The sequence below is a fragment of the Petaurus breviceps genome, unplaced genomic scaffold, assembly GCF_028583685.1.
Source record: "Petaurus breviceps papuanus isolate PSGF00001 unplaced genomic scaffold, PetGlider_PUasm1.0 207, whole genome shotgun sequence".
Lineage (NCBI taxonomy): Eukaryota > Metazoa > Chordata > Mammalia > Diprotodontia > Petauridae > Petaurus > Petaurus breviceps.
The window spans coordinates 408,066-425,365 of record NW_027185850.1 but is presented as its reverse complement, the minus strand read 5'-3'; the positions used below and the strand labels follow the sequence as shown (position 1 = coordinate 425,365).

General features: G+C 45.4%; 1 protein-coding gene across 1 annotated transcript in view; it reads left to right on the top strand.

The window, feature by feature from the left end:
• The window catches only part of LOC138164769 (serine/threonine-protein kinase TNNI3K-like), a 370,349-nt gene that overhangs the window by 148,211 nt on the left and 204,838 nt on the right, over positions 1-17,300 (top strand). Inside the window, exons 12-17 of the mRNA XM_069092731.1 lie at positions 11,206-11,292; positions 12,070-12,126; positions 13,513-13,605; positions 13,692-13,749; positions 13,842-14,036; positions 16,439-16,543. Coding sequence (XP_068948832.1) covers positions 11,206-11,292; positions 12,070-12,126; positions 13,513-13,605; positions 13,692-13,749; positions 13,842-14,036; positions 16,439-16,543 — 595 coding nt within the window. The remainder of the gene's footprint in view (positions 1-11,205; positions 11,293-12,069; positions 12,127-13,512; positions 13,606-13,691; positions 13,750-13,841; positions 14,037-16,438; positions 16,544-17,300) is intronic.

Here is a 17,300-nt window from a genome sequence, read left to right as displayed (position 1 = left end):
GGATACAAAGAAAAAAAAATCTCAAAGCATTTAGCACAGTGCCTGGAACATAGTAGGTGCTTAATAAATGCTTTTTTTTCTTCCTCCCTCCCTCCCTCCTTTCTTTAATTTCTTCTTTTCCTCTTTTCTTCCTTCTTTCCCCTCTTTTTTCTTCCCCTCCCTTTCCTCTTTTCTTCCTTCCTATGTTCCTATAATCATCTAAATGACACGAGAACCCTGTGAAATAAGGACTTATGGATATTATCATCCATTTTTACAAAAGGGGAAACTGATGCATTGGAAGAAATTGGGTGACTTCTCTAAGTTGACAGACCTATTGCAGAGGCTTCATGCTGAACTCTAGACTTTCTGACTCCAGCATTTCATCTGCTCCCTGACTCAGATTCTCCAGCTCATGGAGAAAAATGGACTTCTGTGTTTAAATAAGAGGATCCAGACCCCAGAGCTAGAATGAGCCTTTGAAACTACTGAGTTCAACCCACCTAGTTTTACAGGTTAGAAAACTGAGGCACAGAGCCCCGGGAAGCTTGGCTAGGATTGCTCAGCAAGGAAGCATCTAAAATAGCCTTCAAACTCTAGGCTGCCTGCCTCCAAACCTTGAGTTCTATCCATTATGAAGAAGCTGCCTGGCTAGTGAGTCCCGGACTCCATTATCTCTGAAGAATAAATCCGTGGCTGACCCAAAGAGCAACGGCTGGTGCCTGTGGGGTTCAAGTGGCCTTGAGCCTGTCACTCACAACCCTTACATGCCAGAGTTGGCACCAAAAGGTTGCTCAGTGAGTCCAAGATTGACAAAGGAAATGGAAGCGATCCATGATGTGTAGAGAGGACCCCAATTGCTGGACAGTCCAGCTTCTGCTCTGACACCTATAGAGTGTTTAAAGAAAAAAAGGCAGAGGGCTTCCTCCATGGCATCAAGTGGATTCTTTATGAAGAGGATTTATGGGAGATTTTGCATAAGCATCACCCAATCCAACCCAGTTCAGAAAAGGTTTTTTGTATACATAATATACCATGTTATACAGAGGAGAATGTGCAGACAGGCTATAAGCTACATCACTGGAAGGGGAGGTGGGAAAAAATTAATCTAGCATCTACTGAATGCCACGCACAGTGCTAAGCATTTTTACAACAAGCTGCAAGGTATGTGCCATTATTATGCAACTTTTACAATTGAGGAAACTGAGGCAGACAGAGGGTAAGTGACTTGCCCAAGGTCACACAGCTAGTAAGTTTCTGAGGCTAGATTTGAATTCAGATCTTCCTGACTCCAAGTGTGAGGCTCTATCCACTGCATTGCCCACCACCTCAGTAGAATACTGAATGCTAATTATAGAAGTGTAGCACACTGATGTGATCGTCTATCCATCATAGCACTAGGTACCTTAGTGGGAGAAAAAAAAAAGGTAGCATTAAGTGGAAAAAAGGAAATGATGATGTTTTAGTTATGGAATTTGGGAGCAGCCTTGACCAAGTGCTGCCAAGTCCCTGCCCCACAGTGTTGAATAATTATGTGAAAAACTGCCATTTTTATTTAACCTCAGGAAATTGCATTTATTTGGGGAGAACCATTCTGAGAAGCCAGACCTGCAGTAAAATTAAGGTGGACACCGAAATGATAGGACTAGTTTAAAGGTTTTGAAAATTATTCCAAACAAATATTCTAATGTATTTATTAAAATGTAATTTCTAGGGCAACGCTGAAAAAAATGTATTCCCAGACGTTGACCAGAGAGGCTTTCTGGTTCCTTTTATTTTTCTCCAGTCAGTCTAACTCTGACTGTAAGTATAACCAAAGTGAAGAATGTTTGCATTCCTCTCTTCCCACCTGAAGTTTTCCCACTCTTCTTTCTAATACAGATGTCAGGAAAATATGCTTCGGTTTACATCTAGCACATGAAAAGCTAAAGACATTTTTAAAAAACCACAAAGTGGTATGATACAGGAGAGAGGATTTGTGGGTTGTCTTCTTCTTTTTCTCCCCCTGCAAGCTGTGTTCTGATATTGCATCAAGAGCCTAGAAAGCTGAACGTTCACATGTAGACACTGGAGCAGCATCAGTCGATCCTGTGGACAAATCAAAGAAGCTTCTGATGTGACCCAAGGAGGAGGGGGGACCCTACAGCAGCAATGGGTTATGTATGGCTACAGTACAGGCGTGTTTCAAACCTGGCCTCAGACACATAACTGCTGGATGACCCTGAGCAGCACTGGATCTCGCCTTGCCACAATTTCCTCCCTTGCAGGAAAGAAGGGTTGGGACTCCATGGCCACTTGAGTACCTCCCAGCTCTAAATCCCTGACCCTATGTCAGTACTGAATCTCTCTAAGCCTCAGTGCCCTCATATATTAAATAAAGGTCTTGGACTCAATGTCTTCTAAGGTTCTGGCTTTCTATTTCTAGATCTGTGGTCCTGTAATGCCATAATGAGCCTTTGGTCAATGAGGCAGGGGCCCAAGAATGACCCAGAAGTGAGACTTGGATAGGGATTCTGTCTTTTTGGACTCTCTCCTGTTTGATGATTTGGAAAAGCAGAGGTTGGAGAGCCTATGGCCATCTGCTCGGTGCCCAGCTAATCTCTCCATGAGAACTGGCTGGATTTGAGCCTGTGAGACTTTATCTAGAGTGATCTTCAATGGTAGGGAGGAAGTTGATGCTGGGATGTCTCCAAATGGGCCTGGTTCTCTTATTCAAGGCTTCTTAATTCATTTGTGCCCCAGAATCCTTTTACTGAAGCTATGAATCTCTTCTCAAAATTGTGTTTTAAATGCATAAAAAGAAAAGGATTATCAAAAAATAAAAACAGTTCACATGAGCCAGGTTAGGAATCCCTGTTCTAAAAAATCCTAAGGATGAAAGGGCAGGCCTCTTCAGAGTTCCATGCCACTAAGGTAGGGAGCCTATGACTATGCTATGTTGCCCATAGACAGACCTGATGCCTTCATGGAAGAGGGTTGGAGTGGCTAATAAAAGCAGCTCCCCGGGAATTTGAGTCTTTGGTTGAAACCTTTAATTGTCCATATCTTTCTCCCTATAGAGTAAGGAGAGTCCCATGACTTCTTCTAAAGAAGGCAAAAAGTGTCTCTTAATTACCTTTCCATGCCTGAGGCTGCTGCCTCATAATTTAGTTTTCTAATGAGCTTAGCCTCTTGTCTAAGGGAGGACTTCTCTATGTTGACCCATAGATGAGAGCTGACACTACTCTGCTTAGAATGTTTTTACCCTTTTCTTTTGTGGGTGTTTAACCTTCTCTTAGGTCCTCTGCACTTAGCACAGTGCCTGGTATTTAGTAAGCACTTAATAAATGCATGTTTACCCAGGGACTGTATCTATTCTGAAGTCTAAAGTAAGTGAGCAAATGGGGGTGAATGTATAGGATATGAGTATGTTCTTCATTGGAATTCTGCTCAGAGATCCCAAGAAAGTGTGTCCTTGGACAGGGCTGTCCCAGCTCAACAGATGACCTCATGCATGATAGGAATGGGGCCTCCTGGAAACATGTGAGGGAATGATATGTACTGTCCATGTGGTCCAAAGGTAGAGAAAATGGAGGATGCTTGTGATCTCACCCCCTGAGGCCAGTTCAGGGTGGGAACTGATGCACTTCCCTCTGAGCATTCCCCTAAGTTAGCTGTCATTTGTCCGATGACATCCTACTCCATCGCCCAGGAAGGATGTGAATCCTGACCTCAGATATTTAAAGTTTATGAGACTGGAGTGTGAGCTTTGGCAGGTGCTTCTAGACTAGAAAGAACTTGAATACGACATGTGTGACTCAATGCCTATGCTTCAAGGACCAGCCTTGTTAAATGGGGGAGATTGGGATCCATCACCAGATTTAGTACAGAATGAGATATTTTTTTCATCTATATTACCTTTTAAAGATCATTTCCTAAAGTGAGTGTATTCATACTGATGAAGCCACACGTCCTTGAAATATTGGAAGATTGAAAAAATAATAATCGTAATGGGGGGGATAAACTATTTTTAAAAAGTAAAAAAAGAAAGAATAATAACCTAGCAAGTTGGAACATTTGAAGCCTAGAAAGTGGTGACATGAAGGGCATAGGAAGGATGCATGAGGGAGCTCTCGATGGTGGACAAGAGGCATCCATACAAAGGTTTGGCTAAACCAAGATGGAGAAAATGGGATGTCAAACAGATGGCAATGGATATCAAAAGTGAATGAAAGAGATGAAGTAAAATAACTTCAATTCAACATCATCTGTTAAGTACCTAGTCAGTATCAGGAGTTGTAATAGGTGCTTAAGAAGCAAAGTAATAAATTTGCTCTTGTTCTCAAAAAAACTTGCCTTCTGATGGTTAAGCACCAATGAGGAAATTTGTCAATAGGCTTTTTTTCTTTTCTTTTCTTTTTCAGTTAGAGTGGAAATAGAAGGGATAGAAAATAAATGCTTCTAAACTAAAAAACATAAAAATTAAAGGTTAAATGTAAGTGAGCACAAAAGATGTCAATCGAAGCCCCTTGAAGGCAGGGGCTACTTCAATTTTGTGTGTGTCTCTTGTACCTAATGGAATGATTGACACACTGTAGGCACTTAATACATGTGTATTCTTCTTACCAACATGGTGACTGTTCATTGATTCCAGAGAACTCATAATGAGGAATGGTTTGTGCCACCTAGCAGAGGCGAGAGATTCCGCGTGCCAAACGAAACGCACAGTTTGTGCGGGAGTCATAGCAAGACTTACTTGGCTAGACCATGCAGACCACCTACAAGGCTGTTGTTTTACCTCTTCTTTTTTTTTTCAACAGGAGGGGGATATAGAAGGGAGAGGAAATAAATACATATGGACATTTTAAAAATAATTTTAATAAAAAAAGAAAGCTAGGTTTGTTGATGGATCACTTGGAATTTTGACCCACGTCGTTCAAACTGGAAGTTCACGAGTCTCCTCCGTACTCCGCACTCCACCCCGGCAGTGCATTAGCATTTCACAAAGCGCCGGGACATTGAAGTGTGCTGTGGCACTGTGCATTTTTTTCAGTGTGCAGTAAACCTCGTTATCTCAGTCCTTGACTTGTGTAAGATACTTGAACACAAACACTAGCTGCTTGATAGAACCAAAGACTCTATTTCTTGATCTGCGTTTGAATGACCTCTGTGCAAGTGTTCCATTAGTACATCCTGAGCTCTCTTTCTCTCCCCATATTCCCAATCACAGTTTCACCAGCCCACTCCTGATTTCCCATCAAGAAACTCTGTCCTTAATCCCTCAGCGTTGAATATTGAGTCATTGGCCCCACATGGACTATGGTTCTTCCCAAAGGCACTTGACAGACTTGTCCCACTTGGGATGACAGTCTTGGCAAGGAAGGATGAAGCATATTCCTGGTTATGGCCTCAGCCTCAGCAGACATTGAGCAGGGCGTGGAAAATCCAGTGGGCCATCCCTCCATGCTGGAGTGGAGAGGAGGGCTCACTGGCATTTCCCTGACAGCCTCAAACTTCTCCACAACCAGGATCCATGCACTCATTAGACTCTTGGTAAAACACCTCCTGGGGAAAAATGGCAACCAATGAGGCCTCTGTGTTGGCAGGAAATTACAGCTGCTCTGAGAAAGTGGAGCCCAGAGAGCTGTTGAGATGAAAGGTGTGATCTAAGTGTGATCCCTGTCTCACTTGGGGACCTGCACAGGAGCCTGTGAGGCTGGCAGCAGCACCATGACAAAGGCAAGTGCCCAAGGCAGGCAGGTCGAGGTGGGTGGGAGGACTCAGCCAGGTACAAATACTTGGGCTTCTGATGATTTTTTCTTCCTCCTCCCCAGGTGGCCTTCATGGGGGAGGGTGGATTTCTGGCCCAGGAAAAATATTAACTTCCCAATTAGCCATTAAGAAAACCTAATAAATAGGAGCAGCGTCTAGAGGACCAATTTTAGTGTCAGGACTGACCAGAAATGTGCCCTGTGCCTGAAGCCTAACTGTGACCCTGATCAACAGAAATCTCATAACTTCTCAGTTTCTGAGCACTAATATAAATATGAATTATTATATCATTTTTTCTCTGCTCACTTTTTCACCCAGAACTCCATCTTTAAAGTTATTAGAAACATTTTCCCCCAGTAATTCCTCATTCAATCTCCATTTTTGCTGCTTTGAAAGTGTTGCCTTCCAAAGCCCCACAACCTTCAGAAAGATGATGAAGCTGCCAACAGTGAATCACAGAATCCACACATCATCAGTCAAGAGTCTTAAAGAAAGTATGGTACTGCGGCAGCTAGGTGGCACCAGGGAAAGCGTGTTGGGGTGATAAAGATCTGAGTTCAAATCCAGACTCAGACACTAGCTATGGCCAACAAGGCAAGGCCCCTTCTGTACCTCCTTTCTCTCATCTGTAGAATGTAGATATGATGGCGCTAGCAAATGTTATTAGCTGTTGAGATATTGGAAGGGAATACGCATCTATGTAGCACCTACTATGTGCACACACATCTATACAGCACCTACGATGTGTAGGCCACTGTGGTAAGTGCTTTTTAAAAATAATGTGTGTATTTTGTGGCATATACGATATCATGTGTAAAGTGCTCTGAACACCCCAAGGCACCATGTAAACATCCACTACGATGACACAAGCACCCACTCTGAAGTCAGAGGAGCTGGGTTCCAATTCATCTCTGAAGTTCACTCCTTGTGTGACCTGGAGCAAATTATTCCACTTCTCTTTGCCTTGAGTTCTGGACTCGTAAAATCGAAGGTGTCATACTGGGTGGCCATCAAGTCTCTTCAGCTGCAAGGCTGTGGCCTGTCAGCTGACATCAGACAAGGCCTGGGGACAGTGGCCAAAAGAGGGGACAGTTAGGTATCCTCTCAGTGGACCACAGGTGTCCATTCCTGCAACACTGCTGAGCGGGAACAAACCTCAGAGTCAGGACCAAAGATGTCCACCAATGCGAGAGCCACTGCCTTCCAAGCCCCATCCCCATGGCAAGAGAGCGCTCCTGACTGTCAGGTGTTTCCCTAAATTTAAGCTTAAATTCAGCTTTGCAAGTGATCAGTCAGCAAGCCTTCGATAAGGGCTTAGAGGATGTTAGCAAGTCTGCTAGACCTCAGAGAACCAGAGACAAACTGGACAGCCCCTCCAGGCGTGCATCGATCTTCGAAGTAACAGGCATTTATTTCTTGGCAGTTTTCACAGTGGATGGAGTGCTAGATCGGGAGTCAGGAGGACCTGAGTTCAAATCCAGCTTCAGACACGAACTCTGTGACCCCAGACAAGTCACTTAGTGGCTGGCTGCCTCCGTCTTTCAGGTGTAAAACTGGGATAACAGCACCTCCTGGGGTTGTTGTGAGAATCAAACAAGATAATATTTGTATTTTGCAAACTTTAAGAGGTTATATAGATGCTGGATATTGGGTGGTTAATAGTATTTTAGTATTTTTTATTACGAATGCCCTATGCTTCCTAGTGCCAGGTCCTATGCTAAGCAATGGGGAACATCATTTTACGGTCATGTCTGACTCTCAGGGACCCCCTTTGGGGCTTTCTTGGCAAAGATCCTGCAGAGATTTGGCATTTTCATCTCCAGCCCATTTTACAGATGTGGAAACTAAGGCAAAGAGGGTGAAGTGACCTGCCTAGGGCCACAAAGCTAGTAATTACCTGAGGCTGGATTTGAACTCAGGTCATCCTGACTCCAGGTCCAGCGCTCTCCACTGCACCACCCAGCTGCCCTACTGGGGAATAGAGGGAAAGGCAAAACCCGGTCCCTGTCCTCAGAGAGGTCACATTCCCTTGTTTTAATTTATTTAATTTATTTTTTGTTACATTTTAAGTTCTGAACTGTCTCTCCTTCCCTCCTCCCTTGCCCCAACATAAGACTTTAGAAAAGTCATTGACATAGAATGAATAGCAAAAGAAGCAATTACAAAACGACCCCTCCAAATGGGGCATGCTGCCTCTTTGTACGGCTGACATTCCCTGGAAAAGCCGGCAGTCTGGAACCATGGGCAGTCTGGAACCATAGGCAGTCTGGAACCATAGGCAGTCTGGAACCAAAGGCAGTCTGGAACCATGGGCAGTCTGGAACCATAGGCAGTCTGGAACCAAAGGCAGTCTGGAACCATAGGCAGTCTGGAACCAAAGGCAGTCTGGAACCATAGGCAGTCTGGAACCAAAGGCAGTCTGGAACCATAGGCAGTCTGGAACCAAAGGCAGTCTGGAACCATAGGCAGTCTGGAACCAAAGGCAGTCTGGAACCATAGGCAGTCTGGAACCAAAGGCAGTTGGTGAATAAACATTAATTAAGCACTTGCTAGTGTCAGACACTGTGCTAGGCTCCAGGGCCCCTTAAGGAGGCAGAAGTCAGGCCCTACAGTCTAACAGGGAGACAAGGAGCAGACATATGCAGGCAGAGCAGAGTGCAGGCTGCATGAACCAGCAATGCTTCAGCACGGGAAGGCCCTGGAACTGAGGGAGATTGGAAAAGGCTTCCTGGGGGGGGGGGCGGTGTCAGCTCTGTGGAGCCTGTCAGCGAGTCAGGGAGACCTCAGGCACCCCCTGGCTGCGTGACCCTGGGAAGCTGCTCTGCCTCTAATGGCCTCAGTTTCCGCATCCATAACATGGGGATAACAATAGCGCTTATCTCTCAGGATTGTCAGAAGGATCCAACGAGAAACTACCTGTGAAGCCGCCAGCACAGCGCCTGATACATAGTACAAGAGATGCACAGACAAGAGCTCACTATTCTTGTAGAAGGCGGGTGTTTAGCTGGGCCTTCAAAGCAGCCAGAGAGGCCTCGAGGTGGAGATGAGGACCAGACAGCGGTCAGAGAAAATTCCTGGGGTGCGGAGCGGCCACGAAGCTGGGGTCAGTGGGCCGGAAGGGACCAGGGGGAGTAGGCAGTGCAAAGACTGGAAAGGTGGGAAGGGGCTAGGCTATGAGGGGCAGCAAATGCCAGGGAGAGCCCTTGTTATTGGGAGCCACAGGGGGTTATTGAAGGGTGGGAAGGCACGTGTGTGACATGGTTCAACCTATGCTTTAGATGAGTCCAAATCACTTTCGTGACTGAGTGGGGAGGATGGACTGGAGCGACAAGACACTTCTGGCAAGCAGACCCCTCCCCCAACACACACACACACCAGCTATTGTAATAATCCAGTCACGAGGCCATGAGGGTCTGCTCCAGGATGGGGCAGCATCAGAGGAGATAAGGGGGTGTAGTGGAGAAATGCTGCTGACAATCCTTGATAATAGATTGGATACTGGGTGTGTGAAGAGCTGAAGACGACACGGCAGCTTGAAGACTGAGGGCTGGGAGGACAGTGTTGCCTTCAACAGTGATAAATAAAATAGCAGGGGAAGGGGCAGTAGGAGCAGATGATGAGTCCAGCTTCAGACGTGTCGAGTTTAACTGTCTCCTAGATATCCCATGCTGGGTGTCAGAAAGGCATTTAGAAGGGGAGACTGGAGGCCCCCAAAGGAGGCAGACATACATGTGGAAAGGGTGACTCTTATCGCTTGACCTTCGTTTTCAGAGGACCAGTGACCATAACAGGCCATGGCCAGACTGTCCATGAATTGGATGGGGCACACAATCATCATCCTTCTTTTATAAGGCTCCAAGAATCAGTCAGTCAGTCAAGGAGTTAATGCCTGCCCTGTGCCAGAAACTGCTGATCAGTGAGACTCCAAAAAGGCCAAAGATGGTTCCTACCCTTAAGGAGCTTACAGTCTAATGGGGAAAGATAATGTGCTGAAAGATGGGGTGGACCAGCAGTACCCAGGCTGTGATGATGGTAGAGGAAGAGAAAACCAAGCAGAGAATCTGGGGGCGGGGAATGCCCCGAAGCATAGTCATAATAACACATACACACAGTACAACGTGTACACGTTTTTTATACACCTGCCTGTGGGTCATGACAAGAGCTTCCACCCACATAGCCCTAAAGGGGAGGAGGTAGCATTTGGCCACTTCGAGGTGAATTGCCCACACTCAGTTCTGGCTCAGCTCCTCCAACTCAGTTACCATGAGTTTCTCCAGCATTTCCAAGGGAGGACCCGGAAGGCCCCCTGGAGAGAAAGGACTTGTGGAGGAGTTCACAAAACATCACAGCCTGGTGTGGCCCCATGATGTGGTGGAGAAGGGAAGCACCCATTTATCTGTAGCAATGCTACAGAACACCTAGTATATCACAACAAGGAAGGACTGGTCTGTTTTATAGCAAAAACAGACAATGTGGAGACAAGGGACCCCAACTACCTCATCATTTCTGATGCACAAGGAGAACAAAGGAAAGCATTCAAGGTAGGTGATGGTGTGTCTAGAGATTGTTAAATGAGGATTAGTGAAGGAAATGGAGATGTTTAGCCCCTGAACAAAACCAGTAACAGATACAACCAGGTTGTTCTGGAGACAGCTCATAACAGCTGTCAAAAGACAATTGTTAATTTTTTTAGTGAAGCATTTACACCCCGAAAATCAGATAACACTAAAAATCAAGGTTTGGTTTTGGTATTTGGTTGATTGTCTGGACTTAGGAAAATGATGGAGGAAATGTCAATAATACAAATTAAACATAAAGGTGAGGGGTATGTACATTTTTTTCAGAGAGCAAGTTGTTTCATATTTCTCAGTATGTGCCTGAATGCAGCAGATATTGTGCAAGGATATTTTGATAGTGAGCTAAGGAGGATAGGGTAACATGCATTTGGTTTTTAATTTAAGTTTACTACTGGCCTTCACGATCTGAATAACAAAACTTTGGGTTTTTTTCCACTCACCTGCCTCCACTTCCCCCCTCCCTTTTCCCTGTCATTGCCTGATGCTGAAGAACTTTTGTAAAAATCTGTTCTGGAATCTTCTGCCTTGAAAATCATATTTATGTTATTAATTTGCACTCTCTAAGGAAAGACTTTAATAAGTGAATAAACTTCAGCCCAAACTCTGAATGAGTCATTACAAATTCTGAATTACTGGAGTCTGGCCCCAGGCGGGGCTGTGTATCTTGGGTGCTGGATGGGTGTCTCTGCCTTTAATTTCCTGACTTTCCACTTTGGGAATGGCCTTTTGCTCATCTCACAATTACCTTGACAAGGTCTGCAAGGGCCCGCTGTCTGAGGCTGAAATCTCCTCCTTTTGGATAATTAGCTGTGGTGAGCGCAGTCTTTTGTTAAAGTAAGAAGAATAAGAGTATGAAAATATATTCCCAGTGAAGAATCCTTCTGGTCTTTCCCTAAAGGTCACGACGCCATCGTCACACTCCTGAAACATTATAAGAGGCCGCAGGATGAGCTGCCCTGCAATGAATACTCTCAGCCAGGAGGAGGTAAAGTTTCATATTCTTTACTGAACATTCCTGTTAAAGGGGAATAAAGACCATTGCTGTCTAAGGGTTCGAGGAGGCGAGGGATGGGGACGGAAGGGCCGTGCTTGCTTAAGATTAAGAAAATTCAGACTGACAAGAAATTGAACAGAAGGGTGCATGTTGCCGGGCTTCTGTGGCCACTGCCTCTTACTCCCTAAATCCTAGTTCCCCAAAGGTGAGGATGTTAATGAGGTACCTGTATGAGAGCAGAGAGCCAGATGTCTTAATGCAGAGTAAGCCTGCCAGCAGGGTTCGTAACCTCGGTGTGTGTGCAGATTTCAGGAGGTCTGTGACTGTGGATGAGAGAAGCCACATGCTTTTCATTTCATATAGTTGATGTTCATAATCTTAGGTATCTCGTTTTATTGATTGGGTGCCTAGGCCTACCCTCTCTTCCAGTGGGGCCCATGACAAAGGAACAAAGCAGACAGAGACAGCCTCTGGGCTGGGGAGCTAGGCTTTCTCTCTTTTTCCTCTTACTTTCTAACTAATTGCCCAAAGTTCTTACTCAGTGTCCAGGGAAAGAAGATGGACCTAAAGTAAGAGTTCCACTTTGCTTCTCTAACTAAATTCTTTTGTGCATTATTCAGGAAAAGTATGTGTGTGCATATACATGCACACATATGTGCGTGCATGCCCATGAGTAATTCTGTGTGCATGTGTGCACGTTTCTATCTTCCCTGAGAAGAAGGTGGCTCTGTTCTCAGGTTTTCAGCTGCAATATTTCTTTGATTTCAGATGGCTCCTATGTTTCTGTTCCATCTCCTTTGGGGAAGATCAAAAGCATGACTAAAGGTACTGCCAATGCTTTAATAGGCAAACCCAGATTCCTTTTTTTTTTTTTTTTGCCTTTTGGAGGGCAGTTGGGGTTAAGTAACTTGCCCAAGGTCATACGGCTAGTTGTTTTGTGTGGCTGTTAAGTGTCTGAGGCCAGAACCAAACTGGGGTCCTCCTGACTCCGGGGCCGACGCTTTACTCACTGTGCCACGTAGCCGCCCCTGATTCCTTTTTTTTTTTCACATGACCAAATGATATTCCAAACTTGATCATTTTCTACTGACATTGAACAGTTTAAAACATTGTAAGTAAATGAACAGTGTAGAAGATGTTCTTAAAGACCACTGGGACATAATTAGGGTAAGCAGATAGATGATAGTGCTGCAGCTGCACAATTCACACATGGGTGACAATCACGGGGCTTCCGCCAGCCTCTTGCAAGGGACAACACAACCCCTTAGTTACCTACTTACTTCTTGATCTCATCCTATCAAGAAAACTAGAAACCTCCCTCTTCTTAAGTAGAGAAAGGGATGGGAGCAAAGTAGGATATAAAATAGAATCTTCTGAAATATTAAAAAGCATTACTGAGCTGGGGTGAGGTCTAAAGGAGTGAATTCCACGAATAGGGCAAGCATTAAAAAGAGAGAGACAGAGAGAGAGAGAGAGAGAGAGAGAGAGAGAGAGAGAGAGAGAGAGAGAGAGAGAGAGAGAGAGAGAGAGAGAGAGAGAGAGAGAGAGAGAGAGAGAGAGAGAGAGAGAGAGAGAGAGAGAGAGAGAGAGAGCAAACCAGACTGCCAACTTCTATTTGCAGATCTGAGGTTTGCACACCTTCTCATTGCCTAACTGAAGGTTTCCTGTGAGTGCCCACGCATCACTGAATGGCCATGCCTCTGAGTCCTGTGAACATTCAGATTTGTTCAGACTATCTTGTTATGGGAGGCCTCATGGTTGACTAGAAAATGGGGTCACCTTACAGCTGCTCTCCGAGCTTGGCAGGTAATACAAGCAACACAGGCCAGGGATCCCATCAGGGAGAAAAAAAAAAAAAAGAAAGATGGCCTGGACAGGAAGGGTCAAAGATCGAAGACAGGGCACTATATCCCCAGCAGACAGATTTTTAATGCACTGTTCATGGGGCCTGGGAAGAATGTACTCACGGGCTGGTCTTCATCTGTGATAAGGGTTCGGTCCCACAAGTCCCTAGGCAGCATTAGTGCTGCGCGTTTGCTCACAGTATTGGGGTTTGTCGTGGGCTTCTATGCAAAGAGGAAATGGATTACAAGTCAACCAATTTGTGGTCATGAAATCAATTGTGTCTGGAGAACAGTCCTGGGGAAATCAAGTGTGTGTGATGATTTTTAAAATTCCCTTTACAGATAGAAAAATGTTTCTGATTTGCAGAAAAGGCAGATGTCCTCCTCCTGCGGGCCGGGCTGCCTTCCCATTTCCATCTTCAGCTGTCGGAAATTGAGTTCCATGAAATCATCGGCTCGGGTAAGCTGGGAGAGCGGAGAAAGGGGTTGTTCCATAACCTCAAGAGCAAAAAGATGTCTTCACTTCTTTGCTTTAAATCGTTCTAGGCTCTTTCGGGAAGGTGTACAAAGGGCGATGCAGGAACAGAGTAGTGGCCATCAAACGGTAAGCCTGCGCTCGGCTCCTTTTCCAGCCCCGGGGGCCAGACGCACACCCAGCTCTTCCCCCTGCCCCTGACGCTGCCCTCTGCTCTTCAGCTATCGGGCCCACACGTCCTGCTCCAAGTCCGACGCGGAGATGTTCTGCAGAGAGGTGGCCATTCTGTGTCGCCTCAACCACCCGTGTGTCATCCAGCTGGTCGGAGCCTGCCTCAATGACCCCAGCCAGTTCGCCATCGTCACGCAGTACATCTCCGGGGGATCCCTGTTCTCCCTCCTCCACGAGCAGAAGAGGTACGAGGCCTGGCGGTCTGGGCCAGGGCTGGCAGGCCGACCTTGCCCACCTCCTGCAGAGACAGCCCTGGGCGCATCCGGGCGCGTCCCTGGAGTCCCAGGGCCAGGCAGCACTCCAAGGTTCTGTGCACACACCTCGCCTCCATGTATGGGGGGCGGCCGGCTCCCTAAAGGCGTGAAACCGCAGATCCGACCTAAAAAAGAAAACCTCAGCAGTTCTATGTCTGCAACGACAACGGCGGGTTCCGGCTTTGGCCACCTGCCTGTGTCACACACGCCTATATCTCCTCCATGTGGCGGCCCCTTATTAATGATTTCTTTAATGGATAAAAATAATTCCGTGCCTTTTGTGCACCTCGCAGCTGCAGGTAACAAATGCCTCGGATTTGGAAGCCTCTAATTAAAGTCTGTAATAATTAGCTTCATTTGGCAGACCAATAAAGTAGATCTATGTGACCCATGCATAGAATAACTACTAGAGATCACAATGCCTGTGAAAAAAAAGTTTTTAAAATTAATGTCCCTGCTTAAATCTAATTCTGAATAGCCTTTTGAAATATATGCATGTCATGACTGGAAAAGAGTCTCCGCTCCCCAAACCTCCCCCTAGACACCAAAGTCCAGGCTCCCAGTCCAGGCTTCCAGCCCAATTCCTTTCTGTTGATATGAACTCGTAGAAAAGAAAGCAGGTTTGCTGCCCACGTGACCCCGACTGCTGACTTTACTGCCCACAGGTTGAACCAGATGCTCTATGGAGCTCCTTCTGAGTCAAAGCTCCTTCTGAGCCAAAGCCTGAGTTTGAGTTCCCTTCCAACTTCAATTGTGTGACCTAGAACATTCTAGACCAGAACTTTTTTCGACACAGTCTCAGATGAGAGTTGTTCCAAAATGATACATGATCTTATTTAAAAGGGGAGCCCACCACTTTTATTTAATCTGGAGGGGAAAATGAATGCCCCATTTGTGATTTGGTAACTGGGGGTCACCTGCTTCTGCCAGGTACTTCTTGTGTGACCCTGGGCCAGCCCCTTGGGCTGTTTCCTTACATTTGAAAGAAAAGGGTCAGACTAGACGACATCTAAGATCCCTTTTAACTGAGAATCTGTAAATCAAATCCATATGTATATGTATATATGCAAAATATTACATATTATAATACATATTTATGATACATTTTAGAATATATATGATATTTCTATGTGCACAGATTTACATAAGGGAGATACCATGGCCCAGGGGATAAATTGCTGACCTAGAAAGCCAGAAAACCTAGGGCTCAAGGCCCACCTCTGACAAATACTTGACCCTGGGCAGTGTAGCAGCAAGCACCCTAGTGTGCCCAGGGTGGCTGTCAACACAGGTTCTTGGATCTGCTTTGCTAAAGGAAAGCAATTCAAAATAGGTTAATAATCTTGCTTTAATCAATCAAACATATCATTTACTTTGTTCAGGGAAAAGTCAGCACCCTGAACTTCAGAATATACAGACAGAAGTTACAAGCATAAGTTACAAGAACATTTCAGCAGACAGGCTTCCAAACTGTCCATCCATTACATACATCCATACCTAATCACAGTTACCAGAGAGGGAAGAATCAACATCTCAGTTTTCAAAGCCAGGGGGCTCTCAACATCTGCCCAGAGTCTCGTCTAGTCAAGTCTCACAACACTTCTCAAAGTGAGCCCCAAAGCAAAGCCTCCCATCAGGGCTTATATAGCCTTCTCCTGGATCAGAGAATGTCACAGCCCTCTTGACCCACTGCCCAATCACAAAGTATCTCCTGAAAAACAAGCCTCCCACCACAGGCTCCAGGTGCACTTAAGACTAGGGGCAGGGAAGATCTTAAAAATGTACATTTCCATTACAGGCAGGCAAGTCCCTTCACTGCCCAAGTCTCTGGCCAACCTGCTAAGCTGACAAACTGAGAGGAGGCTCTGGCCTGCATTGGCAGAGGGGGAGGTCTCCGCCAATGGAATCACAAGCCATGCTAATTTCACACCACACACCAAATGATAGAACAGAATAGAATGTAATATGATGAAATGGAATAGAATGTCAAGTGTCTGTGCATAGACATGTACACACATGTACATTTATAAGTATATGCATGTCTATGTACATATGCATGTCTACAATGTTTTATAGTTTGCATAAGATATATTCAGAGCGAGAAAAGGGAGGGAAAGAAATATTGAATTACATATGTCCAATTCGATTTAGGAAACATTAAGTATTTTGTATCTACCAGGCATTGTCCTAAGCTCTGCCGGCATAAAGACAACCCCCCCCCCTTGGATCTGGGGGAGACTAAAAAAATAAACTAATGTCTATTCTTCTGCTATTTGAAATATGGGCCTTGGCTTCATCCAACTGGTCTGCTTAACATCACTGTTACTTTGTAGGATCTTGGACTTGCAATCAAAATTAATCATTGCTGTGGATGTTGCCAGAGGCCTGGAGTACCTTCACAACCTGGCCCAGCCCATCATTCACCGGGACTTAAACAGGTCTGTCTTTGCTGGTAACTCTTCAGCCTAAAGGCTTGTGTCTGGCCAGGAGTGTGTTGACAAATGGAAGAAGAAGAGAAACCTCTGAGGGAACCCCTGACCCATTCTAACCATTGGCACTATGGTCCTTTAGGGATGGGGGCAGAAAGGAGGGAGCGTGTGTAGGAAACCAGGAAGGCATTTTGTTTCATTCAATTCAGTGTGTGCCCAGCAGGAGACCTTTGGCAGGTCTGTCAAATGTGGGCTGTCCAGGTCAGCTGGAACGTGTTCACCTCAGGCATAGGCAGAAGCTACACATCAGGGTTAGTGTATTGTTTTGCTGAATGCCTCAACTAGAAAGTGAAGGAGAAAGGATAATGCAGATTAAACTGGAAAATGTGTCTTGCATACTTTTGTTTTTTCTGTTTGGAAGCCTGTTAACCCTTCTGCAGCCTTGGCTGGTTAAAGGCCAGACTCAGGACCCCAGGGGAAGACAAAGGATCCCCAGGCCCCATTTGCAGGAGAGAAGAGATGTACCAGGGCTCTCTTCTTGTCCCAAAGATCTCTGGAGAAGAGGTTTTTTTTAACTTTTTGTGTATCACAGAATCTTTTGTCAGTCTGGTGAAGTATGTGCAGCCCTTTCTCAGGATGTTTTTAATGCACAAAACACATAGGATTACAAAGAAAATCAATTATATAGAAATAGGGAGTCTCAAAATGGAAAAAAAAGAAAGGAAGGAAGGAAGGAAGGAAGGAAGGAAGGAAGGAAGGAAGGAAG